The following is a 25,981-nucleotide window of genomic DNA, read 5'->3' as shown; positions in this document are numbered from 1 at the left end:
TTATCATGTCAATGAAGCAAAAGTAGATGCTTTTCTGAAATTCTTGTGCTTTTTCTATGATTCAACAGATGTTGGGAATTTGATCCCTCGTTCTCTGCCTTAGAGTTAAGTTACATGGTATTTCATTAGAAGTCTGTGGTTGCCTGCAATTATCAATTGGCACATTCTGTCACAGACAGGGTTTTTTTGGAGTTTTTATCTACTAAACCCCCCATGCCTCAACCTAGGATGCACAGCAGTCCCTTTCTGCAGATGAAGTCCTCACTTCTCTGTCTCTACTGCAGCAAATTTGGGGGAAAAGCAAGTAGCATACTGGTGCCACCATGACAAACAAGTCCTTTGACCTCCCTAAGTCTCATTTTCCTCGTCTATAGAATGTGCTGCAGAAACCAGAGTCACTGAACTCAAGGACGCTGTGAGAATCTAAAGAATTGTGTGAACACCTCCACAAATGAAAAATGGACATGAGTTGATTATAAGTTGCTGTCGGTGACTGATTCCTATTTTCTCACCAAGCCAACAGTGGGACCCTGTTTACAGTGTGAATCATAACCTACAAAGCACATGACCACCATGGAAGAAAGAGACTCCATCATAACCCTCCCTGACAACCATAAAGACACAGACACAGACAGGTTCCCCACTCACTCAAATCTTAATGGAGGTGCATCTGATGAAAGGCAGCAAGTGCTCTGCTGTGATAATTTATAATTACCTCCCATTCTTTCTTTCTTGAGCTCAGAAATTAATACCATCTCTTGCTTTGGGTTTTCATTGAAAAAATGAGCTATGTTATGTTCTCAGTCTCATGCCCACACATAGAATCACTTGGCCTCTCTTTCACTGTTGAGAGTCCTTGCAAACGGTTCCGCTTAGTTTTTATGCTTTGATTTTATGTTGGTCAAATGGTTTTCTTCTTAAAATAGCACATTTTAATACAGCAATCTTAACCACATTCTAGAAAAAGCATTCATGGTCTCTCTTTCCAGGACCTAAGAAATTATCTCTGAGTCTGGTAGTAATACTTTGACTGTGTTGTTGACTCTGAAAATTATATATGAACAAGCCACTAGGGGAAAAACATTTTGGAGGCTTTGAAGTAAAACCAAGTAGAGTTGATTTGTCAACCAACTTGTTCTGATTAGATTAAAGGGGAAAAGCCTGAGTTGAGCATATATTACAGTTTCTTCCACTGACAAGAAAGTGTTCTTATTCATATTTGTTACCTCAAAGTTAAGTAAGTAAGTGTTAGTTACTCAGTTGTTTTCCAATTCTGTGATCCCATGGACTATAGCCTATTAGGCTCCTCTGTCCATGGAATTCTCCAAGGCAAGAATACTGGAGTGGGTTGCCATTTTCTTCTCCAGGGGATCTTTCCAACCCAAGGAGTGAGCCCAGGTCTTCCTGTATTGCAGACAGATTCTGTACTGTCTGAGTGACCAGGGAAGCCCAAGAATTCAATCAATTCTCACTGAACAGCAGACACACAAACTAGAGGCAAACTAGGAGAAGACAATGCTGGTTTGATGCCATCCATCCAGAAGCACATCAAGGGCCCTTCAGCGATGGTGGAGACTTACAGTAGAAGCACCATGGAGCAGACTGCTGAAATGGTTAATGAGGGCCAGATGTGAGGCCCTGGCAGAGGACGGCTGGGTTCCAGAGTCAAACAGCAGGAGGCCCTGCTTCCTTCACAGCTTTTCCTCCATTTGGAATTGCTCTTTCTCTCACGGTCTATCAATATCCTGACCATTTTCTAGCCTCACCCAAAACACACTCTCCCATGAAACCATCCTGCACTCATCTCTCTTCCTGCTGGGTTCCCAAGGCTCTCATCTCTCATGAAGGACCATCTTATCTGCTCCATTATTTGTACACGTGCACATGGCTTCTCTCAGCTCCTGCAGGGTAAGATCTGTGCATGAAGCTCTGTGCTGGACCCTGATGCTCATTATCTCTAATCCTCACAGCAAGATGCACAGTAAGTGCTGGCCCCATTTCACAGATGCGGAAACTGAGAGTGAGTGAGGTCACATCACTGCTCAGCTGTTAAACAGAAGAGCTGGAATCTGAACCAGCTCATGTCAGTTTAGAGCCTTCTTCTTTTTCACATCATGCTGCCCAGATGGTGACTGAAGGTATATGTGAAATGAAGACAACTCAATAAAGTAACTCAAGACTTGAAGGCCTCTATACCTAGACATATAAGTATCAACAAACTTATTATCTGATGATTGTCAAAGCAGTCTGAAAAGAAATGTCCAAGTAAGTGATCTATGTGGAAAAATATTAAAGTAGAATTTATCAATTTGGTACCTTTAAATACATGTTCACTAAACATTTTCAAATGCCTTAAGGATAACATGTAACAAATGTTACATACTATATTGGGTAACAGGATATTGTTATTGTTGATTTACATAATGTACTATGTATAGAGCTCCTATAGAAATATCAACTTAAACAATGGAAGTTAAATACTCTTCCATAAGAAGTTAAATACTTTTTCTTACATGTCACATTTTATAGATATAATTTTCCAGAATCTGGATGAGCTTATAATTGAGAATTAATTTATTTTAAAACTCATTTACAGAGTACTTGTTAGGTCCCTAGCAATCAGGTGCTTTAAAATGATAACCACATTTCATCCTCAAAATAACATCATGAGGTTGATAGTTTTACTATCTCCATTTTACAGATGAATAAACAGGATTGTAAGGATCAAAAAAACCAAAACCAAACATCTGGTCAATAGAATGACTGGGACTCAATTCCTGAACCTTCTGACTCCTAGACCTTGGAGTTGATGTCATTAGCCTGAATCAACATCACAGTCTGATTACTTCATGTCTCCCTGTTTTGTTACAGAAAAATTTTCAGCTCAATGAACTTAAATAGTTACTTCAATAAGTTCTAGTATAATACATCTAGTTGCTACTAACGTATGTTATATAAAAATGTTGCTTTTAGAAAGAGAGTGATGAAGATCCTACAGGCAGGGCAGCAAAGGAGACACAGGTGTAAAGAACAGACTTTTGGATTCAGGTGAGAAGGTGATGGTGGGATAATTTGAGAGAATAGCATTGAAACATGTACAGTGCCATAAGTAAAATAGATGACCAGTGCAAGTTTCATGCATGAAGCAGGGCACACAAAGCCAGTAATCTGGGGCAATCCAGTGGGATAGGGTGGGTAGGGAGGTGGGAGGGGGGTTCAGGCTAGGGGGACACATGTATACCCATGGCCGATTCATGTTGATCTATGGCAAAAATCATCACAATATTATAATTATCCTCCAATTTGAATAAATATTTTTTAAAAAATAAATGTTGCATTTTTATGGCTTTTCCTCCAGGATGTGGGGGATGTAGGGGTAAGGAGAAATCTTTGTTATATTTATATGGATGGATAAATGGATAGAGAGGAAAAGGTTAGAATGATACCGATAGTAACCATTAACTGAAACTCTGGTTTGTTTACATTTCACAGGCATTTTCTGTAGTCTTTACAGTAACCCCAACCCTCCCCCATTTAATAAGAATGGAAACTGAGACAAATATCTGGAGTTACTACCCAGGACTGGTTCTCTCCAAAGTGAAAGTGAAAGTCACTCAGTCTTGTCCAACTCTTTTCGACCCCATTATAGTCCATGGAATTCTCCAGGCCAGAATACTGTAGTGGGTAACCTTTCCCTTCTTAAGGGCATCTTCCCAAACCAGGGCTCGAACCCAGATCTCCCATGTTGCAGGTGGATTCTTTACCAGCTGAGCCACAAGGAAGCCCAAGAATACTGGAAAGGATAGCCTATCCCTTCTCCAGCAGATCTTCCTGACCTAGGAATCGAACTGGGGTCTCCTGCATTGCAGGTGGATTCTTTACCAACTGAGCTATGAGGGAAGCCTGGCCAAGCCTTTTCTACCACACATGCTGTCTCTGTGCCTACAGGCCAGACTAAACTCCAGGACGCTACTATTTCCTGTGATTGCCTTATGACCATCCTCTGATACCTGGAATCCAAAAGGAGACAAGCAGAGGCTCTCTTAACTTACTAGGTAGTTCTCAGGTATCATAAAGACCTTGCTGACCTCTTATTAACTGGAGTCATACATGACATTTCAGAGCAGCAACAAAACCTCCTGGAAACCCTCTGACCCAATGTTCTCACTTTGCTGCAGAAACGTCAGAGGTCCAGGCAGGTAACAGGACATGTCCAGAGTGACAGCAGGCAAGTGATGAAGCTGGGGCCAGAACTCTCCTCTCCGCTACTTCTCCACTCTGGGCCTCCCTTCCTGCCAAGGATGGAATGAGCATGAGAGGCCCAAACCCCATGTCCCAACTACGCACAAGAACAGGAGAGCAGTCCATGTTTATAGAAACGTCACATCACATACAGAAGAATCACCGTGCAGCCCAGTCCTGCAGGTCCCCTTCCCACCAGAGTCTGTGCTGCACACTTGCCCCAGGGTGGGTAAAGCCCCAGAACACTGCCCGTGTTACTGATCTAGTCACCCCACGAGGCTGCGGCAAAGCACCAGCTCCCTGGGATCTGAACTTGAGCTGCAAATGTAGAGATGAGGTGTCTCATTGCTCCAGGCCTCAGTTATACTAACTATAAAGTGAGGAAGGGAATATTGAAGACACTCATAAAGAATGAATAACTCATAAATCTAAATTATCTGTGTGCATGTGCACGTGTGAAAGACAGAAAAAGCCTTTGCACATGGACTCTTAATAAATGGGAGCTACTGTTCTCACTGTTCTACATTTGCTCTCCCTTCTTTTCTTACATGGAATCTACACCATTTAATAAAAATCTAGCTCATTCCTGCTAATTTAACATCATTTCTGCAAACACACAATCACCCATGAACAAGAACACAGAATAAAGAAACAAGCCCATTAAACAAGCAATTCTGTTTGTTCACATCATTGTAAAATGCTACTTACTTGATACAGGGCTTCCTAGCTGGCACTAGTGGTAAACAATCTACCTGGCAATGCTGGAGACATAAGAGACGAAGGTTTGTCCCCTAGGTCAGGAAGATCCCCAGCAGGAGGGCATGGCAACCCAACCCAGTATTCTTGCCTGGAGAATCCCATGGATAGATAAGCCTGCCAGGCTACAGTCCATAGGGCCGCAGAGTCGGACACAACTGAAGTGACTTAGCACGCACGCTCTCACCTGATATAACCTATGATGTTCAAGTCATTTTTTGAGGAGAATTACCAGTTCCTCACAAAGCAGGTTTGGAGTCTTCAACACCACACCTTTGAAGCTCTGTCCCTGTCTTCTCCTCACAGTACAAGAAAATAGTGGGATTCCAGACTGCACTGAACAGAACCCAGGGGTGGGGGTGGGGGGGAGCCCTTTAACACTATTATTCACTGAATTTTATAACCCAAGAGAGTAACAGAGTATTTAATGTTATTTACTTTTTTCCCTTTCTTTTTGCCAAATTGTATTCTCCTATCAGTTTAGTTCTCATTATTTATTCACCAATCTTATTTAAATCCCAACGTACAGTTAAACCTTTCATCTCACCATTTCTGTGAAACACAATGCCATTTCTGAAAATAATCCCCCTCAGTGAAATGATGCAGTATTAAAAAGAAATGTTTAAGCATTCCTGTTTCCTTAAATGATAAATTACAAGTCAAAAATGAAGTGGAGAGAGACACTCACAGACTGAAAGGGAACAAGGAAGCATCAGCTAAGTACAGGGGCAGACCTTACGTGGGTTCAAACAGTGCTGAAGGAGATATCTCAGTGAGATGATCAAAAACATGCAAACACACACTAGCAGGTTGATGATACTCAGGTGAAATATATTTTTTCAGGTGAAATATAGTGATTTTTTTTTCCCCAAAGGCTTTACTATCTTTTACAGAAAACTAATGAAGTGTTTACAGATGAACTAATCTGAGGTCTAGGATCTGCTCCACAATACTCTGGGTGAGGGTGGGGCTGGCAGAGGGCAGGGGTAGAGATGCAGCGAGACTGGCCACCAGCTGATTCTGGCTGAAGCTGGGGGTGGTACATGAAGGGTTCATTACACTGTGCTCTCTGTTTTTGTAAATTTTTATAGCTTTCCATTAAAAAAGTTAAAAGCTAATGAAACTTCACAGAATGAAACAATCCCCGCCCCACACCCGCCTCCCGGCAAAGGCATTCTGTAAGTGTCATTATCCCATAAACATTAAAAGGACAGCATATGTAAATATGCCTGCATAAAAACCCAGAAGAGCAACTTTAAAAATTAAGCAACATTAAAAAATCTTTCCATTTTGTTAAAAAGAACTTTTGACAAACCTTGTAGTTTAAAATCAACACTATCATTATTTGAAATTCAAGTAAACGCAACTCAAACGTCATTACTCACGTTTTTCAAATCACAAGCCTCTATTACTTTTTCATATCGTTCTTTGTCATATTTCTTCCCAAATAAAATGTTACTCTTCACAGTTCCTGGAAACAACCAGGGCTGCTGAGAGACATACGCGATCCTCCCGTGGATGCTGACCTTCCCTTGGCTCAGGGGCAGCTCCCCCAGTAGAGCATGTAACAGTGATGACTGAAACAGAAGGCAACACACACATGTGAACAGGCAGCACTCAGGGCGGAACATGCCCCGCAGCACAGCCAACCCCACCCTGGTGCTTGATACAGGATAGAACCTTTTCCTTCAATAGGATAAAGTACAGCCCTCACAGTTGATAAAAAAAAAGAAAATACCACAAATGGTCAAGGAAAACAATGACTGATAAGGAATACATTAATAGTATAGTGAAGTCGCTTAGTCATGTCCAACTCTTTGTGACCCCATGGACCGTAGCCCACCAGACTACTCTGTCCATGGGATTTTCCAGGTTACAATACTGGAGTGGGCTGCCATTTCCTTCTCCAGGGGATCTTCCCAACCCAGGAGTCGAACCTGGGTCTCCCACACTGCAGGCAGACTTTACCATCTGAGCCACCAGGGAACATAGTATAACAACAGTATAAACAATCTACTCTGCCCAAGTATCCTTCAGATGAAGTTCTACTCAGGAAAGAGTAATTAAGAATGTTAACATCCTTCTCTAACAGAGCAGCCCAGCAGGATGTATATTTTCTATATCTGATGTTTAATTTAGTTGCTCCTGCATCTGGGTCTCTTTTACTTGACAAATACTTGTTCTTAAAAAGCTATGTGTGAAGAATATATCAAAAGATGATTAACTGAAAAAACTCTGAAGTGGGCTGTGTCTGCAGAGCAAAAGTCTATCATAGAGGAAATCATCACCCTTTTGTGTACACACTCCCACATTTTTAAAAATAATTTTATTTATCTTGAGTTTTTTTTTTCATTTATTTTTTACAATATTGTGTTGGTTTCTGCTGTACCACAATTCTAATTTTATTTATTTTTGTTTGCATTGGGCCTTCATTGCAGTGCATGGGTTTTCTTATTAAGGAGCACAGGCTCTAGTGGGCAGGCTTCAGCAGCTGCAGCCCGTGGGCTCAGCAGTTGCAGCTCCCAGGCTCCAGAGCACAGACCGAACAGTTGTGGTGCACGGGCTTAGTTGCTCCACATGTGGGATCTTCCCAGACCAGGGATCAAACCTGTGTCTCCTGCATTGGCAGGTGGACTCTTATACCACTGAGCCAGCAGGGAACCCCACATCCCACATGTAGATTTCTGTATTTTGTTGTTTGTTTTGCTGTTTGTTGTTGTTGTTTTTTGTGCATGTGCACATTTCCTTCAGATCTTCAACATCACAGAGACGTGGTATGTATCCACACCATCAGAGCGCTCACGACACTGGGCTGAAATAATATGTCTGCATGTCTGTCTCGCCCCAGAACCTGGTTGCCTCTGAAAGGCAGAGAGTTGGGGTCTTGCTCCGTCTGTATCTTTATCTCCAGCACGTGGCTGCACATTCGCTGCACGTGCACTGACAGGATCACATCAAGGCACAGGAGGAAATACTCAAAGTTTCTGGGAGGAGCTTTATGACCTCCAGACCTCCTGGAGGGGGTCACAAGATGAAAAGGAGTCCTCATTGTTTCTGTCCATTCTGAACAGCTGTCACATAAACAGTTTCCTTCACTGAGATGTCCAAATTCCCCACAAGCAATTTGCAACTGGGCCATGTGAAGCACCAAGAAAGAAAAGACAATGTGTATTTATCCTGATTTATTTGCCACAGAACCTTCTTGTAAAATGAGTATTTCATGGAAACACTAGAGAAACACTGTTCTAGACACACTCAATTCAAACTGAATCACACTTGGCTCTGGGCTCCACTCTGAGGATTGAACAGGGGCTGTGGAATTGCATCAAGCTGACAAAAGGCATCACAACTTACCTTTCCTGCGCCCACAGGTCCAATCACAGCTAACAGTTCACCAGGTCTGACAGTAAATGAAAGGCCTTGTAGGGTTGGGGTCTCTGATGTCTACAAATTAAAGTTTATAAAAATGTACCCATTTTAATAAAGTAACACAAATTGTTTTACAAAGGGGAAAAGATAACAATAGTCGACATAACTGATATGCAAAATATAACCCACATTTTTCTCTTTCCTGTTTTAAAATATTGTGTTCTGGAGGTCTCTTCATTAAATCTTATCTCTTTGGGGATTTGAGGCAGCTTTAGCTAACTTTAGGAAGGTTCCTTCTTTGACTAGATTCCCATACAAACAGAGGAACATTCCAACTACCACACAATTGCGCTCATTTCACGTGCTAGCAAAGTAATGTTCAAAATCCTTCAACCTAGGCTTCAGCAGTACATGAACAGAGAACTTCTAGATGTGTAAGCCGGGTTTAGAAAAGACAGAGGAACCAGAGATCAAAGTGCTGATATTTGTTGGATCTCAGAACTCCAGAGAAATATCTACTTCTGCTTCATTGACTACGCTAAAGCCTTTACCAGTGTGGATCACAACAAACTCTGGAAAACTTATAAAGAGAAGGGAATACCAGATCATGTTACCTATCACCTGAAAAACCTGTATGCAGGTCAAGAGGAAACAGTTAGGACGAGACATGGAACAACAGACTGGTTCCAAATTGGGAAAGGAGTACATCAGGGCTGTATATTGTCACCCTGCTAATTTAACTTTTATGCAGACTACATGATGCAAAATGCCAAGCCAGATGAAACACAAAATGGAATCTAGAATTCTGACAGAATATCAACAATCTCAAACATGCAGGTGATACCACTCTAATGACAGAAAGTGAAGAGGAACTAAAGAGCCTCTTGATGAAGGTGAAAGAGGAGAGTGAAAAAAGCTGGCTTAAAATTCAACATTCTCAAATCTAAGATCATGGAATCTGGTTTCATCACTTCATGGCAAATAGAAAGGGAGGAAGTGGAAACAGTGGCAGATTTTATTTTCTTGTGCTGCAAAATCACTTCAGACAGTGACTGCAGCCATGAAATTAAAAATGCTTGCTCCTTGGATGAAAAAATATGACAAACCTAAACTGTGTATTAAGAAGCAGAGACATTACTTTGCCAATAAAGGTCCGTATAGTTAAAGCTATGGTTGTTCCAGTAGTCATGTATGGATGTGAGAATTGGACCATAAAGAAGGCTGAGTGCAGAAGAATTGATCTTTTTAAACTGTGGTGTTGGAGAAGACTCTTGAGAGTTCCTTGGACAGCAAGAAGATCAAACCAGTCAATCCTAAAGGAAATCAATCTTGAATATTAATTGGAAGGACTGATGCTTAAGCTGAAGCTCCAATACTCTGGCCACCTGATGCAAAGAGCTGACTCATTGGAAAAGACCCTGATGCTGGGGAAGATTGAAAGTAGGAGGATAATGGGATGACAGAGGATGAGATGGTTGGATGGCGTCACTGACTTGATGGACCTGAGAACAAGCTCCAGGAGAATGGTGAAGGACAGGGAAGTCTGGCATGCTGCAGTTCTCTGAGTTGCAAAGAGCTGGACACTACTGAGCTACTGAACAACAACAACAACAACAGAAATACCGCAGTGGGTGTCCATTCCCATGGACAGAGGCACCTGGTGGGCTATACTCCATGGGGTCACAAGGACTAAGACACAGCTGAAGCGACTGACACTTCACACTTCAGCCCAGAATATTAGATCTGGGTTTTCTGGCTCAGCCAGTAAAGAATCTGCCTGCAATGTGGGAGACCTAGGTTCAATCCATGGGTTGGGAAGATCCCTGGAGAAGGGAAAGGCTACTGACTCCAGTACTCTGCCCTAGAGATTTTCATGAACCGTATAGTCCATGGGGTCACAAAGAGTCGGACACAACTGAGCAACTTTCACTTTTCAAGAAAAGATGTATTTATGTTCTATATCTTTTGTTTAAGGTGATCCTATTGTATAGCACAGGGAATTCTATTTAATACTCTATAATAAAACATAATGAAAAATAAACTAAAAATTAAAAGAATTTACATACTTTAAGCTCAACACATGCTAATACATTGAAAGCTCTCTTGAAAATGAGAAAAAAAGCAACATGTCCAATGCCTCAGGCTGATTTTACATTTAATCTCCATTCATTGTAAACCTTATTCCTGATTCCGAGAATTTTTATAACATATTCTCAGTAAATGAGAAAGTCATATTTTACAGTATGTGTAAAATCTCAAAATTCTCCAATAAATCTATATCACAGTTGTCTTTTAGCAGTCACGATTTTGGAATGAAAGGATTCTTACCTTTTCCCAAAAAGCAGTAAATGTCTGCACATCCACAATCGTTCTATCGTCTGATGGCAGCTGAGGGTAGCACTGTGACATCTCATCAAGTAACAGGAAGTTCTACAGAAAAAGGCAAAACATATATTGTTTATACTGCAAGAACAAAGCACAAACAAAACAACTGCTTCTCTGAAATTTGCAATAAAAATTTTATACAGCCTATCATTTTATAGCTGTATTTTATTAGGTCTTGGTTCACCTGAGAAATAGTAAATAGTATATGGTATGTAATACGTTATTATTATAGTATGTATACATCTAAGTATATAATACAGTATAGCATATATATAAAATATAGCATATATATAGTATATGTGTATGTGTGTGTGAGAGAGTGTGAATGTATAAAACAGATAATAAAGAATTCCTGGCCATGAGGCTATCTTTGCTACTTTTTCAACAAGTGTACTGGTTCCTTTCTAAGAAGAAAATATGGCTTCAAACTCCAATGCATTTAGAACCTGGACATTTCTATTGTTTTACTTCTGTGTTACCAACAATGAACAGGTGAGCTAGTAGGAAATTATTTCATAAATATTAACTGAATCCCACCAGGTGCCAAGCACCATGCAACACTGCTAGGAACACAGAGAGGAAGGCCCTTCCCAGGCCGTCAGGAATCAGGTGGCACAGGACAGGCTGGGAACACAAGACCAATGACAGAGACTCTGAGTGCAAACCCTGTACTCAACGCTTTTCTGCTCGTGTGTGTCAAATCCATATCACTGCTTGTCATCATTCTAAAAAGAAAACACTCTTAAGTTTCTATGCCTTAAAAAATATTTTACAAGCATCTTTTCAAAAATGCTGTCTCTTGTCCTTACTTGGTGCCCCCTCTCCTCCGCAGCAGGAATGGCCGCACCTACCACTTGTTATCTTCTACACCACTTGGCAGTCAATTGATGCAAAGTAGCTGAATAAGACAAGGTTTTATAAATTGCTACAAAGCTGACAAACACATCCCTCTTGCCTTGCAAATGCCAGACATAATTCAATGAGAAAAGCTAGAGGGGTAGAGATACTGAACACACAACTTAGACCATTCCCACTCCCCAAGGTCCTGGAACTGTGAACATGGGGCAGAGATGGCTGGCTGTCCTCGAAATCTGCTCTCATTCTTCTGAGGTAACAGACCCTGGGTTTTAGCTGCACTTGGCAGCCTGGAAGGAGGTCCTCTGCTTCTAGACTCCCGAGCAGATAGGAGCAGCCATGCGACCAAATCCAGGTCAGTGGAGAGTGACAGCAACCAGGATCTTCCTCCACCCCAAGGCCTGGGCCTTGGGGGCTGCCAGCTGGGTCAAGGTCACATGTGATGGGATAACAAGAGAGAAAGAGTCTGGGTCTCTAACACCACGGAGATGAACTGGTTGGATCTCCTTGCAGTCCAAGGGACTCTCAAGAGTCTTCTCCAACACCACAGTTCAAAAGCATCAATTCTTCAGCGCTCAGCTTTCTTCGTAGTCCAACTCTCACATTCATACATAACTATTGGAAAAACCATAGCTTTGACTAGACAGACCTTTGCTGGTAAAGTAATGTCTCTGCTTTTTAATGGTTGCTGTAAATGTAATCAATTAAAGTGAGATCACAGTGGAGTAGTGTGGGCCCTGAATCCAGTAAGACTGGAGTCCTCATGAGAAATGCAAAGACAGCTTTACACATAGAAAACAGCTTACCTGATAGAGAGAAAGGCTGGAGTGATGGCTGTTACAAGCCAAGGAATGCCAAGTTTGGCCTGCAACCACTCAAACCTAACAGAGGCAATAAAGGGTGCTCCCTTATTGGATTCAGAGGGATCCTGACCCTGCTGACACCTTGATTTTAGACTTCTGTCCTTCAGGACTGTGAAACAATACATTCCTGTGGTTTTAGGCCACGTGGCTTGTGGTACTTCATATCAGCAGCCCCAGGAAACCCATACAGAGCCTCACAAGGATTCTTGCATGAGAGAAAAACAAATGACCCCTGTAAGCAGCTTTACCATGGGTAACTCTGGGACCCACAGGCAAACCAAATTCTAACCCATACGGGGAAAAACTGAAACAAGCATGTGAGGATGTTTGAGAAAGAAAACAACACATAAACAATAATCTACTACCTTAAACATCTTGACACCCCATCTCTCATGCCTCAGAGTCATAAATGTGATTGCAACCTTCTACTTAAAATGAATAACTGGTCAAAGGCAGTTTAGTTCAGTTGCTCAGTCATGACCCCATGAACCGCAGCATGCCAGGCCTTCCTCTCTGTCACTGACTCGCAGAGTCCACCCAAACCCACGTCCATTGTGTCAGTGATGCCATCCAACCATCTCATCCTCTGTCATCCCCTTCTCCTCCTACCCTCAATCATTCCCAGCATTAGGGTCTTTTCAAATGAGTCAGAGCTCTGCATCAGGTGGCCAAAGTATTGGAGTTTCAGCTTCAACATCGAACTGGTCAAAAGTGAATGTGAAAAACGTTCTGCAGGAAAAGAAAGATGTGATCCTTGCATTTCTCTCAAAGCCCAGCTGGTGGGAGATATGATTCTTTCATGCCCTCCTCCTCTCATCCAGGCTCACTGAGAACCTAGCACCGGGCATGGTGACTCCTACCCTCCCCGAGCCTGAGTCCAGAAGGAGGCAGGATGGACAGATGGTGGTCTGAGGACACATTGGCAGGCTTTCAACCACCACAGCCTGAGTTCTCTCTCCACACCATCTCCCACACTGTCAGCCAGGTACCAGCTCTCATCTGTTCTGAAACAGTTCATATCTCTCCCAATTCTCTTTTCCCCTTGAAACAACATAGTTTAGAATCTCATTCACCATTAGTCATCTCAATAATGCAGCTTTTCTTTTTCTGATTCCTTCTGCAACATCACTGACCCTACCCCAAGACAACTCCCTCCTGATCTTACAGCCCCTCTGAGAGAGTCCACAAGCTTAACATCCCCCAGTGACCCAAAGCACCTAAGTCCACACTCCACAGGTGGCCTCTGCCTGGACACCCTGAGTTCTGACTCCACCCATCCTTCCAGCCCTTCTTAAATACTAGCCATATTGAAATTAGCTCAGCACATCCCCAGCTGGCACTGCCCTTCCTACTTCTGAATCCCCAGAAGGATAGTAAGTCACGTACAGAGGAGACACTACATCATTTGTGCACTTTTACTGTCCCAACTCTAACTAAGACCGAGCCCTGCACAGTCAGCCCATTGAGGGCATCAGTTAAAAGAAGGAACAGACTGCATGGCTGTTCAAACCATTCAACCACTGACTGCATGACTATAGCCTTACACAGTCTAAGCTGACAGAGCAACAAGCAAAAGGTGATGGGACAGTCTGGGACCTGTGACCCTTTATGGGAGCGTTTGTACCTAAACAAACGTCTCTTTGAGCAACAAAGAAACCATAAGGGACTAAATATAACTGCACGCATGCAAAGGCAATTTCAAACAGTAAGACATAAAAACACCACAAGCCAACTGCCATTTCTGAGCTGCTGGGAGCAAAGCAGGGAACTACGTATGATCTTGACACACGGCACCTACAAGACGGTGGGCAGACCATGAAAAATCACCCCTGTGGCTCAAACGATCAAGCCTCCCCCACCCTCACCCCACTTAAGGAACCAGCCCGCCCATCTCAAAGAATCAATGGGGCATTAGTTTCTTGTTTTAATATTTTGTGCTGTAGTACAAGCCTCAAAAAGCCTTGTCTGAATTTATCATCTGGCCTATTATCAATTTCTATTGATTAAAAAGACCAAGGGCTGGAGATTAATGTATTGGAGATTAATGTATATGTTATATATTCAGTCTAGACAGAATCAAATACAGTTTCAACTTGAGCATGTAACCAATATTGAGTGTGTGTATATTAGAATAGAAATCCCTCACTTTCAAACAAAAAAGAAAGAAAAGGAAAATTATGCCCTAAGTGAATTAAATTTATTGAGCACTTGTCCACAAATAATAGTCCTGAGGGGAACAGATGTCAGTTTTCCAAGGGTTAAAATGAGACCCCATTCTATACATGATCAGCTCCTAAAAGCATCCGAAGTGCTGGCTAGATTTTTTTTCCAGGACTCAGTCTGATGAAAGAGCTGAAATTAAATGGCCATTAGCCAGGAAGTGCAAACCCAGAACAGGTTATGCAGGAAAGTATAAACGTCAGAACTGCAACCACAAAGACTGACTTCCCAGTGGCTGGTAACGGAAAACCTAAAGCTGCTTTGTGAACAATATAACCTCAGAGGCACATTTGATGGGATGCAAAAGTCACTGAAGACTTTTAGGGCTTTGAAGTTGAGATCTTTTGCAATCCTATTGGAGTCATTCAGTGCCAAGACCATGGGTCCTCCTTCCTCTCTTCGATAAAAATAGAGCCTTCTTGGGCCTTTGAGGTCATAATAAATCATTCATTTTCACAGAGCCCATTTAATCTTCATTTTAAACAGAAATACTTGAGCACCTACTGTGTGCAAGGCCCTAGTCTTCATGATAAAAATTATTTACCCCTGATTAGAGACAGTTTTCGGAGAAGGTAATGGCACCCCAATCCAGTACTCTTGTCTGGAAAATCCCATGGACGGAGGAGCCTGGTGGGCTGCAGTTCATGGGGTCGCTAAGAGTTGGACACGACTTCACTTTCACTTTTCACTTTCATGCATTGGAGAAGGAAATGGCAACCCACTCCAGTGTTCTTGTCTGGAGAATCCCAGGGACAGGGGAGCCTGGTGGGCTGCCGTCCACGGGGTCGATAAGAATTGGACATGACTGAAGCAACTTAGCAGCAGCAGCACAGACAGTTTATAAAGGAGATAGGAGGTATGGTGGGAATCACAGGTTTGAAAGGAAGGGGGCAGCTAGAGACAGGCTTAGACACTAAGCAAAATAAGGACAGGAACAAAAATGCAGAGATCAGACATCAGCAGGAAAACATCTATGGAGCAAAGAATCTAGTTTTAAACACAAAGAACTAAGTAAAGCTGAGGCCACCCTTCCTGCCCAGGGAATAGGACTTCTCAGCAGGTCCTCCCCTCCCAGCCCAAGAGAGGAATCCTGTTCACCCTGGTACTGTGCACAGTTGCTGCCTAGTCATTCCAGGTAGCACAGGAGATGCAATCTGTTTGTGTCTCCTGCTTTCAGACATTTTAATTGTCCTGCAGCCATCCCAGGGACGGGGGAGCCTGGTGGGCTGCCGTCTATGGGGTCGCACAGATTTGGACACAACTGAAGCGACTTAGCAGTAGCAGCAGCAGCAGCCATCACTGAACGTCAAGAGCCTGTGAGGCTTTATTTATGCTACTGTCCATAAAGGAACATGGGTCTTATGATACTTTTAACACACTTTACCTAAGAAAAGAGGGAAATACATACATTTTGGAAAGACTGCTAGCTTGGCACTGAAAGAGTTAAATCTCACCTAACTGGCACACAGTGACACTACATAAAAGGAGACATTTTAAGTAAAATCCGCCTATAACTTTAAAAAGTTATTTTTCACTAAACCTTGATTCTTCGGATGCTGATGACAGCCTCTGACACCTTCTCAATGGCCAGGGGGAAGTAGAGGGCGCTCGAGAACCGCAGAGCCTCGAACAGCGTCACCACCACAAACACTTGGCTGGCTGTGATCAGGTTGTCAAGGAGCTCATTGGCAATGAAGGTAACGAAAATCATGATTTTGCTCACAGCAAAAAATGATGTCAAATTCATGCCCCTAAGGTAGGAACTTCTCAGAATTTTGGAAATTTCCTTCCTGTAAAAGAGAGTAGGATATAGGTTTTATAAGAAGCATCAACATACAAGACATGGATTCAGTGCCATGTGTGAGTGGCCCCTTTCTAGGGAGTGGACACACAGATAAAGATAAACCATCCCTCACCTCATGGAGATACTACACAGTGCACACTCGGGGTTCCCCAACACCAGGATCACACAATGCATCACCACTTCAATCTTTCAAGTGAAAGGAGGCTTAATGTCACACTTTCAAACATTCTGCATCAGTCAGACTGGGTTTGAACATTCGTTCAACAAACATTCATAATCACAAGTCCTGGGCCAGGCTCCTCACAGAAAGACACAGCCTGTCCCCTCCAGGGGCTCATGAACGTGTTGGGGAAGAGAATTAGCAACCAAAAAACTTGGGAGACAATGGACAGAGACAGTCAGCACAGCCCCCAAGGGAGCCCAGAGCAGAGGTGTGCAACTCTGAGCAGTGGAGTCAGGGCAAGTCATACACACACGTGGACCCTGAAAAGATGAACTGGAGTCAATCAGGCTTGGTGGAGGCCAGAGTAGAAGGAAGAAGGAAGTGTATTCCCAGCAGAGGGAGGGGCCCCCATAAAGGTGCAAAGTCAGAGGTGACAAGGTAGAGTCAGAGAAATGCTCATCAGATATTTAAATGATAGATGGAGAAACATCCTACAAACATGAAGCAAAACAAAAGGAACAGTATTTTCATAGATCCATTTGAAATTAATAATAGTGATTTATGAGCTTTCCTGGTGGTAAAGAATCTGCCTGCAATGCAGGAGACATGAGTTCAATCCCTGTGTCGGGCAGATCCCCTAGAGGAGGAAATGGCAACTCACTCTAGTATTCCTGCCTGGGAAATTCCATGGACAGAGGAGCCTGGTGGGCTACAGTACATGGGGTCACAAAGAGTTGGACACAAACAAACAACTACACGTGACAATGACAAAGAACAGTGATTCACATAGTTCGGCTCAATACAAGCACACCCAGTCTCTATAATCTCCTTGTTTGTACTCCATCAACATAAGTTATAATTTTAGTTTGAATGTCATTGTCTCAAATGCTAAATATCTTAAAAGCATTGCTCATTAGGATTTGAGGTATTAAGAACTACTTAGAATTTCATTTCTATACAAGTAAGAAGCATATATACTTTTTCCTTTGAGAAGATGGTAAATGGAAGAGAAGGTTAAATGATGTCTCCACTATTCTACGGAACCCTCCTGTGACATGTAGGGGATGCAGTGAATGGTAAGTATTTAAGCTAATCTTAATGTGAAGGTGAACTTAAAAATGTATTTGGTAAGACATCGAAAGCATTTAGTAGACTAGGAAATAAACCATGAAAATATGGAGTGAGATATATATGGAAATATATATATATATATATATATATATATATATATATATGGAGAAGGCAATGGCACCCCACTCCAGTACTCTTGCCTGGAAAATCCAATGGATGGAGGAGCCTGGTAGGCGGCAGTCCATGGGGTCACACAGAGTTGGACACAACTGAGCGACTTCACTTTCACTTTTCACTTTCATGCATTGGAGAAGGAAATGGCAACCCACTCCAGTGTTCTTGCCTGGAGAATCCCAGGGATGGGGAAGCCTGGTGGGCTGCTGTCTATGGGGTCGCACAGAGTCGGACATGACTGAAGTGACTTAGCAGTAGCATATATATATATATATCAATCACACACTTACCTTCTCAATCTGGTAACAAGGTCTATAAACGACTGTTCCCAAACGTTCATTTTTACTGTTCTGATGCCAGTTATGACTTCACTCATGGTCCTGATCCTGTCGTCTGTGAGAGCTGCAGTCTTACTCCTGAGGAGATAGATGTAAGACGAGCCTCAGTGACCACAGCCCAGCTTTCCTTAGCAGCAGCAGCAGGAGTGGGCACGGGGACAGGGCTAGGAATCAAAAGATTCTCTACAGCCCTTTTGCACTTAGAACACAGGCAGGTCCTACTCAAAGTACACATGGAGTAAAGGGTTTCAGTTAGGAAGTCAAACACTCAGCCCATTTCAAAAAGTAACTTGGAGAACGTGCAGCATCGGCTAAGGAAAACCTGAAATGAGTCAGATACAAACCACCTGCTCAAAGAGGTCACAGTCAGGTAGGGAAGGCAGAAGAGCACCCAAATCTACCAGGAAGACAGTGGCTGTGCTGTAATAAAATAGGAGTAAAGTTTCTGGGGAGCAGAAAAGATGGTGCTGTTAATTCCAGCAGGAAAGGAGAACAAGAAGAGCTTCACAGACCTGGTAGCAATGGAACAGGGCCTTGGAGGATAGGGAACCTCTCTCCATATCAATGGCAGGAAAGGGAATTCCAAACAGAGAAAGATACCTAGCATAGAACGGAACACAGACAACACACACAAGGCTCAAGGAGCTTGAAATAGCTCATCTCCATCACCTGACAACCACCCACTTCCAACCCTCTGGCACCTGCTTCAGGTCTAACTCAGCAGCAGAAGGCTCTTCACCACCAGCCACTTTTCTGTCACATGTACTGCTGTGAATGTGGGGCTTCATAAAGACACAATGAAGATCAGCCTGGCCCTGGGGGTGCTTATAACTTATTGCAAACATGAACAGAATACCTGAAAAGGTTCCAACAGAAGCATGACAAAAATATATGTGGTGAGAAAAGGGCCTACAAGATTATTACTATTTGAAAAGATTTAAATAACTTGGACATGGGTAAATTCTGCTGAAGAACACTCTACTTATTTAGATATGGTGCCAAGAGGACCCAGTGAATGCCTTCACTGTTCCTGTTTCAGGATCAGCCTTCAGTTTAAGGCTGGAGCCTTCACTGGCTAAGCCTGAAGGGTCTACAACCTACACAAAGAAGAGACCAGAAAAGGCATTTGTCTTGTTTTCAACAAAAGCATCATGCAAACTGTGGATGTTACCAATTACATAGTGTCCATTTTTAAAAGAAGGGTTTCTCTTACCGGAGTGATGAAAATGACATCCCAAAGCAGCTTTGCAAAAGCAGAAGAATAATGAGAACCGCCATCCCAGCAAGACATGACATTCCTATTTCCATCCAGAGCAGAGCAGTCACTGCGATAACCTGCAGTGGCCCCACCCACAGATAGTGCAAGAACATCGTTACCTTAAAAGAGAGAGACAAAGCCTTCTTAGGACTGCATACAATACAACAAGTGAGGACACAGGGTAGAAACAATCTGCTCTGAAGGAACAGACAGGAACCTAAACAGCAATGATCTCACTGGGTTTTAAACCTGCTGAAGCAGAAATCCAAGTGTCCACTCAAGATGATGCCATTCAGGGGCAGCACAGGGCTGGCTTCAGGGATGTCCTGGGAGAATCAGACCAGCAGCATTGAAGGAAGATGTCTATTTTGTCCACAACACAGATGAGCTCAGGGCTTCCCCAAATGCTCTCTGTCCTAGAATTTAGACCCCATCTCCTCTGGGGAGCCATGGCATCCCAGGAAAACCTATATTATGGTACCTACCACTTTCTCCAGTAATTACTTGTGTATTTAGCTCCCTGATAGGTTCTGGCTTCTATAGGACAAAAACTAAGCTTTGCTCATCCCTGAAAGTGAGCAGGGGCCTCACTTCATGTTTGATGAATGAATACTTGAAAGAGAAGTATCTAGTGCAACACAGATCTGACCAACAGCTACAAGGCCCTGGGTAATGTGATCTATGCATAAGGTCAGTGGAAAAAAGACTGTGGAGGGGACGGTAGAGAGGAGGTTGTGTCTTGCTGGGGACCACACACTTGGCATTATTCTTCACAGGCTCCCTACACAGCAGGCACTGAACAGGGTGCAGGAGAAAGAACAATCCCTCCCACCAGGCCTTCATCATCCAGAGGAGGAGAAAGACAGTTCAGCAACAGCCACACCATATGCCAAGGAGGGCCGCTCCAGGAGGACCCCTAGGGACACTACCAAACCTGAGCAAGAACACTGCTGCCTATTTATTATTAGAAAAACAAAACTCTCATTTACAGAACAACACATATAATTACATCAAAGTTGCACACAGAGAAATGAAAGTTGGATAAATACAACCTTTGTCTTACATCCTCAATGGAATCCTGGCTAACACCAAACCCTGGCACCTTGCATCCCAATAAGCTGAACCCAATGAGAAGGATGGGAAATGGAAGAGGATCCCTCAGGGACAGCTCACCTGGTCAAACCTGTTCACATCGTTGGACAGCAGGTTGACCATCTGGCCTGTGGTGGTCTTCCCCATGGCTGAGCTACTCAGGCGAAGTGCCTGAAATGAGACAGGGAGACAGAAAACTGGATTCCTAAGGTGATACCAAATCATCTTAGAACATAACACAATGGAGCATGTGTTCCAGGGGTCTTGAGTGGTGTCAGCAGGAGCAGGATGACCCCTGACAGCAGGGCTCTAGGGACCTTTGTTCAGCCTCTAACTCCTGAGTGTGGCAGCAGCCCCTCCAGCAAGGACGGCAAAGAGAGGAGCAGGAGGTAGAAGCAAAATCCCCACCCTATTTCATTGAACTTGGACCTGTCTGAAGGGTAAAGGGTGTAGGTTTACACTTAAGAGACAACTAAGTAATTTTGAGCCAAATTAGATGAGAGCAGAAAGGCTAATTTAAGGAAGGAAATTTGGAGACTTGTATTATAAATCTGGACTCAATCATTAATTCTGTGGGTGACAATATTTAAACACTTCAGGCTTAGATTGTTCGTTCTGAAATGAGTAAGTATAATATTCAAAACACTGTTCCTGTGAGGAAACTGTGTTCTTAATGCCAGTCTGCTGACTTACAAAAACCACAACCCGTGTTACACAATCCTTTTATTTAGTAAGAAAAATGCCCTAGAGATTTGAGGAAACTGAAGACACACCAGAAGTTGCTTCAACAGACCGCCAACTGGAGCTACTGATCCAAACACAATTTTATACTTTATAAAAATGCTTTGTTTACTCTTCTAGTTAAAGAAAACCAATGATCAAGTGAGAATGTAAAATGGTATAACCACATGGAAGAGAATATGTAAGTTCCTCAAAAATTAAACATGAAATTATCATACAATACAGAATTTATACTACTAAGGATATACTCAAGAAAAGCTAAAAATGCAAACTTGAACAGACAATTTAACTCATATTCAGAGCATCTATGTTCACAATAGCTAAAAGGTGGAAACAACTGTCCATTGACAGATGAGAGGATACACAGAATGTTGTATAGACCTATAATGTAATGTTATTCTGTCTTAAAAAGGAATTAAATTCTGACACCTGCTACAACATGGATGAACCTTGCAGATATTGTGCTACAGGACATAAGCCACACACACACACAATGACAAACACTGTATGATTCCACTTAACAGAGGTACCTACAATAGTCAAATTCACAGAGAGAAGAAGAACGGTGCTGGGTAAGGGGACAGGGGTCGGGGAGTTAGTGTTTAATGGGTACAGAGGTTCAGTTTGGGAAAAACAAAAAGTTTCAGAGATGAATTATGGTGATGGCCACCAACAATGTGAATGTACCTAATGTCACTAAATGCTGCATTGCAAAGGAGTGAAAATAGGACAATTTATGCAGTGTATATTTCCCCACAAAAAAAAAAAAAAGATTAATGATCAAAAGCCAAAAGTAACTTTACCAAATTTGTGACAACGAATTAATAAATAAATGGTAAGTCATTTTTACTTATGGAACCTCCCACAGGATCATTCAAAATTCAGCTGAAAAGAGCATGAAAATGCTGAATGGGCCATGTTAGGAGTGGCAGATGTGCAGCCTTAGAGATCCCCTGGAGACCTGCCCCAGCCTGGAATCCATGGTGTAGACAAACTACAGCTACGAGCTTAGCAGCCACTCCATTTCTAACACTCGACCTGGTTTCTTCCCAGGACCAGGGATCAGGAGGTGGGGCCCAAGATGCACCACAAACGTTCAGAGGGGCCTTTCAGAGCTGCTTTGCCGCACCAGTTTTTGGGTCCTAGGGAATCAGTCCACCTGTAACCTGAAAAGGAGTGTCTTGTTTCTGCAACAGGAGGAGTCTAGATGCAAGGCTGTGAACAAGGAAATCTGTCTTTCCCATGTTTCTGGAATTTCAGATTATGTCAATGGTGTAATCCCCACAATTTCTGACTTCATACAGGAACCATCTTTTGGTTACATTCACATAAGCCAATGTGCCAGGTCAGGCCACATTTCCAAAAGGCAAGATTTCAAAGTGTTAGAGGGAAGAGGAAGAAAAACAAGTGAACAATGGCTCACCTATGCAGCAAAGAGTGAGCTTTGACTAAACCATCACCTCACACCTAACTTAAAGCTTTCACAATGCAGTTCTGGTAAAGTTTCATATTTATTATGAGAGTTATGGAGAAGGAAATGGCAACCCACTCTAGTGTTCTTGCCTGGAGAAACCCATGGACAGAGGAGCCTGGCAGGCTATGGTCCATGGGGTCACAAAGTGTCGGATACAACTGAGCGACTATCACTCACACGAGAGTTAAGCATGATCTTAAATGACAAACATTTAGCCAATTGGTGGGAAAATCTTGAGTATCCACCTCCTAAATAGTTAAAGATGCAATAGAATAATAAAGATGATGTTGAACGGCAATGAAGACCCTGACTGGAATGTGTGGGCACTGCTGAGATTTCCACATCACCTAGAAGGAAACCAACTCAGATGCTGCTGCCAAACAAGACAGTGAGGTCTCCAGGTTCACTCAGTCCCGGGATGTACAAGACTCTGATCAAGGAGAGATGAGACGGCATCTCACTTTCTGCTGACAGAAGTATTCTGAAGAAATGGAAGTTCTAGATAAGTAGCAACCAGGTAAAAGAAGCAATATTTTAAATTTAAGCTGTTTGGGTTTATTTTTCAATGAGGGCTATATTTATTAATAAAAATTGCATATGTTTAAGGTTACCACATGATGCTTTTATATAAATACACATTGGGAAATGATTACTATATTAAAACCACTTAAAATATCCACTACCTAATATAGTTATCCTATTTTACATGTGAGAACATTTAAGATCTACTCTCTTGGAAAATGTCAAGGCTACAATACAGTCAAATAAGGATTTTTTTAAATTTTATTTTATTTTTAAACTTTACAATATTGTATTAGTTTTGCCAAATATCGAAATGAATCCGCCACAGGTATACCTGTGTTCCCCATCCTGAACCCTCCTCCCTCCTCCCTCCCCATACCCTCCCTCTGGGTCGTCCCAGTGCACCAGCCCCAAGCATCCAGTATTGTGCATCGAACCTGGACTGGCGACTCATTTCATACATGATATTATACATGTTTCAATGCCATTCTCCCAAATCTCCCCACCCTCTCCCTCTCCCACAGAGTCCATAAGACTGATCTATACATCAGTGTCTCTTTTGCTGTCTCGTACACAGGATTATTGTTTCCATCTTTCTAAATTCCATATATATGCATTAGTATACTGTATTGGTGTTTTTTTAAAGCAAACAGTCTGAGGCAAAGAGGTATCTAAGGTCAAATTTAAACAGAACCCTTCAGCTCTTGACACTTATATATCTATGGCAATACCTTTGTAAAGATACCTGAAATCCTTATTCCTTTTATACTAGTTTAGACCAGGGTAAACTGTGAAATAATTTCCTGGCATTCCTCAGTACAAAATTGGTGAACACATTAAATCAGTTCTAATTAAAATTGCTATGATGCATACTAAAGATAAAAGGAAATATTGTATTAAAGTAGCTTAAATGAAGAGCAACAAATTCTCTCTGGAATGAATGAAACAGTGTAAAAGTTCAAGTTTTATCTCAAAATCCCTACTATTTTCTTTAATATCATTAACAACAACCACATCCATAGAATATAGTGAGTGAGTCTATATTTGGCATGAATTCTCTTTATATTTTCTCCAATTAACATAATTGTATTGAATATAATTAGAAGGGTCTTTTAAAATTATAATCATTCCCTTTCTCAAATACATTATCTGCTTCTAGATATAGTTTTATAGATCCAATCTCCTTAGTTCCCTTTTAAATAAATATCTGATGTAAATTAAGGTTTTAATGAACAACAAGAACAATTTTCTATAAACAGCACTATGTGATCTAAGCATGAAGACACTGAAAATCAGCTTGATACTTTTGATGCTTATTTTTAAATATTAATTTAATATTTTAAAAATATAATTTAATATTAATTTAATACTACAAATTTCGTGGGTATTATGCCACAGCCTATGGCTAAAAGTTATCAAGGGCAGCCCTCACGTGATCTCAAAAGAAATTTTTTCATTATTTATTGGTAAAGTTTACTTCAACAACAACAAACTTGGCTTGATGCAAATAGCAAGCTTCTCTAGGAAAGTGTAAACGATCCCAGTTATGTAATTTTTAGTTTACAGAGAACCTTCCCTAAATGTCCCTGATGCTCCAGGGGAGGTACACACCGTGGTACTGAGCGACACTCACCTTGCGGTAGATCATATGGCACACGGCTACTCTCAGCCTCATCCCCACACGCTGCATGTGGTAGAAGTACAAGTGGTGCAGAACGGCCCACATGAGCACGCAGGTGCTCAGCCCCGCCGCGTAGCCGTAGGCTTTGTGCAAAGCGGCAGAATCGGTGGGATTGTAGTTTTCAACATAACTAATCATTTTCCCCAAAAATATAGGTTGGACTACTCTGGTGCCTTCCTAAAAGAAAAGAAAAGCCTTAATTAGAAATGTCAGTTTTTCTTAATACAAGATTTACTTTTAGCATTAGCAGGTTAAAAATACATTTTGACAAAACACTACATTCATGGCTAATTTAAAAGAAAAATATGCAGATCCACTATCTCCTATAAGACAAGCAGGCAACAGTTTAACCTTATGGCAAAATTTTACATTTAAAGATAGTAAAGCATTAGTACCGTATGCCTAATACACTGTGGATACTCAGTGTAAATATCACAACCAGTGCTTTAGAAGTCATTTGGCACAATACAAGTGAGCCTTAAGATGAATAAAGAAAAAGGTGGCAGAAGAAGAGGAAGACATCTGCTTCCATATGAATTAGCCTGCTGGCAGCCTGCCCCTGTACCCTGTCCTCTCAATGTAAAGCCCAATAGAAAGTCAACCTGGTTCACATATGGGAGACATGCTATTATCACCTTCTTCAGGAATCTTTATGAGCTGATACCCTGGCACAAACACCCACTCCTTTCCATCCCAAACTCCACATGTCTGTAGATCAAGAGAAAGGAAACCAGCTTCAGTTGGAAGGCCATAAAGAAATCAGGCTTGGCAACTCTGTAGGCTCTCAGCTCCTGAGAGCACTGCCTCACTATATCTCTACCCTCTAGAAGTCAGAATGTTCCTTGAAGTAAAAAATTAAACATGGTGGAGACCAAGCTAAAAAACGATGTCTTCTGTGGTTCTCCATCCACCATCCACTGCAGTTGGTGGTTTGGAAGAAATGTTCCCAGTCCTCCCTTCCCCAAGGCTAAAC

At 42.1% G+C, this 25,981-nt stretch overlaps 1 protein-coding gene across 11 annotated transcripts in view; it reads right to left on the bottom strand.

Annotated features, from left to right (window-relative positions):
- Positions 1 to 25,981, bottom strand: part of LOC139176086 (ATP-binding cassette sub-family C member 4-like) — a 374,149-nt gene that overhangs the window by 323,111 nt on the left and 25,057 nt on the right. For all 11 annotated transcript variants that reach the window (XR_011569625.1, XR_011569624.1, XR_011569623.1 and 8 more), the window contains exons 4-11: positions 24,961 to 25,185; positions 20,672 to 20,761; positions 19,454 to 19,617; positions 18,193 to 18,318; positions 16,231 to 16,480; positions 10,696 to 10,797; positions 8,353 to 8,442; positions 6,384 to 6,575 (exon numbers count right to left, since the gene is read on the bottom strand). Coding sequence is in view for 7 of the 11 variants with exons in the window: in XM_070799889.1 (XP_070655990.1) it covers positions 6,384 to 6,575; positions 8,353 to 8,442; positions 10,696 to 10,797; positions 16,231 to 16,480; positions 18,193 to 18,318; positions 19,454 to 19,617; positions 20,672 to 20,761; positions 24,961 to 25,185 (1,239 nt within the window). In the remaining 4 variants the exon portion in view is untranslated. The remainder of the gene's footprint in view (positions 1 to 6,383; positions 6,576 to 8,352; positions 8,443 to 10,695; positions 10,798 to 16,230; positions 16,481 to 18,192; positions 18,319 to 19,453; positions 19,618 to 20,671; positions 20,762 to 24,960; positions 25,186 to 25,981) is intronic.

The sequence above is a fragment of the Bos indicus genome, chromosome 12 (genome assembly GCF_029378745.1).
Source record: "Bos indicus isolate NIAB-ARS_2022 breed Sahiwal x Tharparkar chromosome 12, NIAB-ARS_B.indTharparkar_mat_pri_1.0, whole genome shotgun sequence".
NCBI lineage: Eukaryota > Metazoa > Chordata > Mammalia > Artiodactyla > Bovidae > Bos > Bos indicus.
This window is presented reverse-complemented; position numbering and strand designations above follow the sequence as displayed.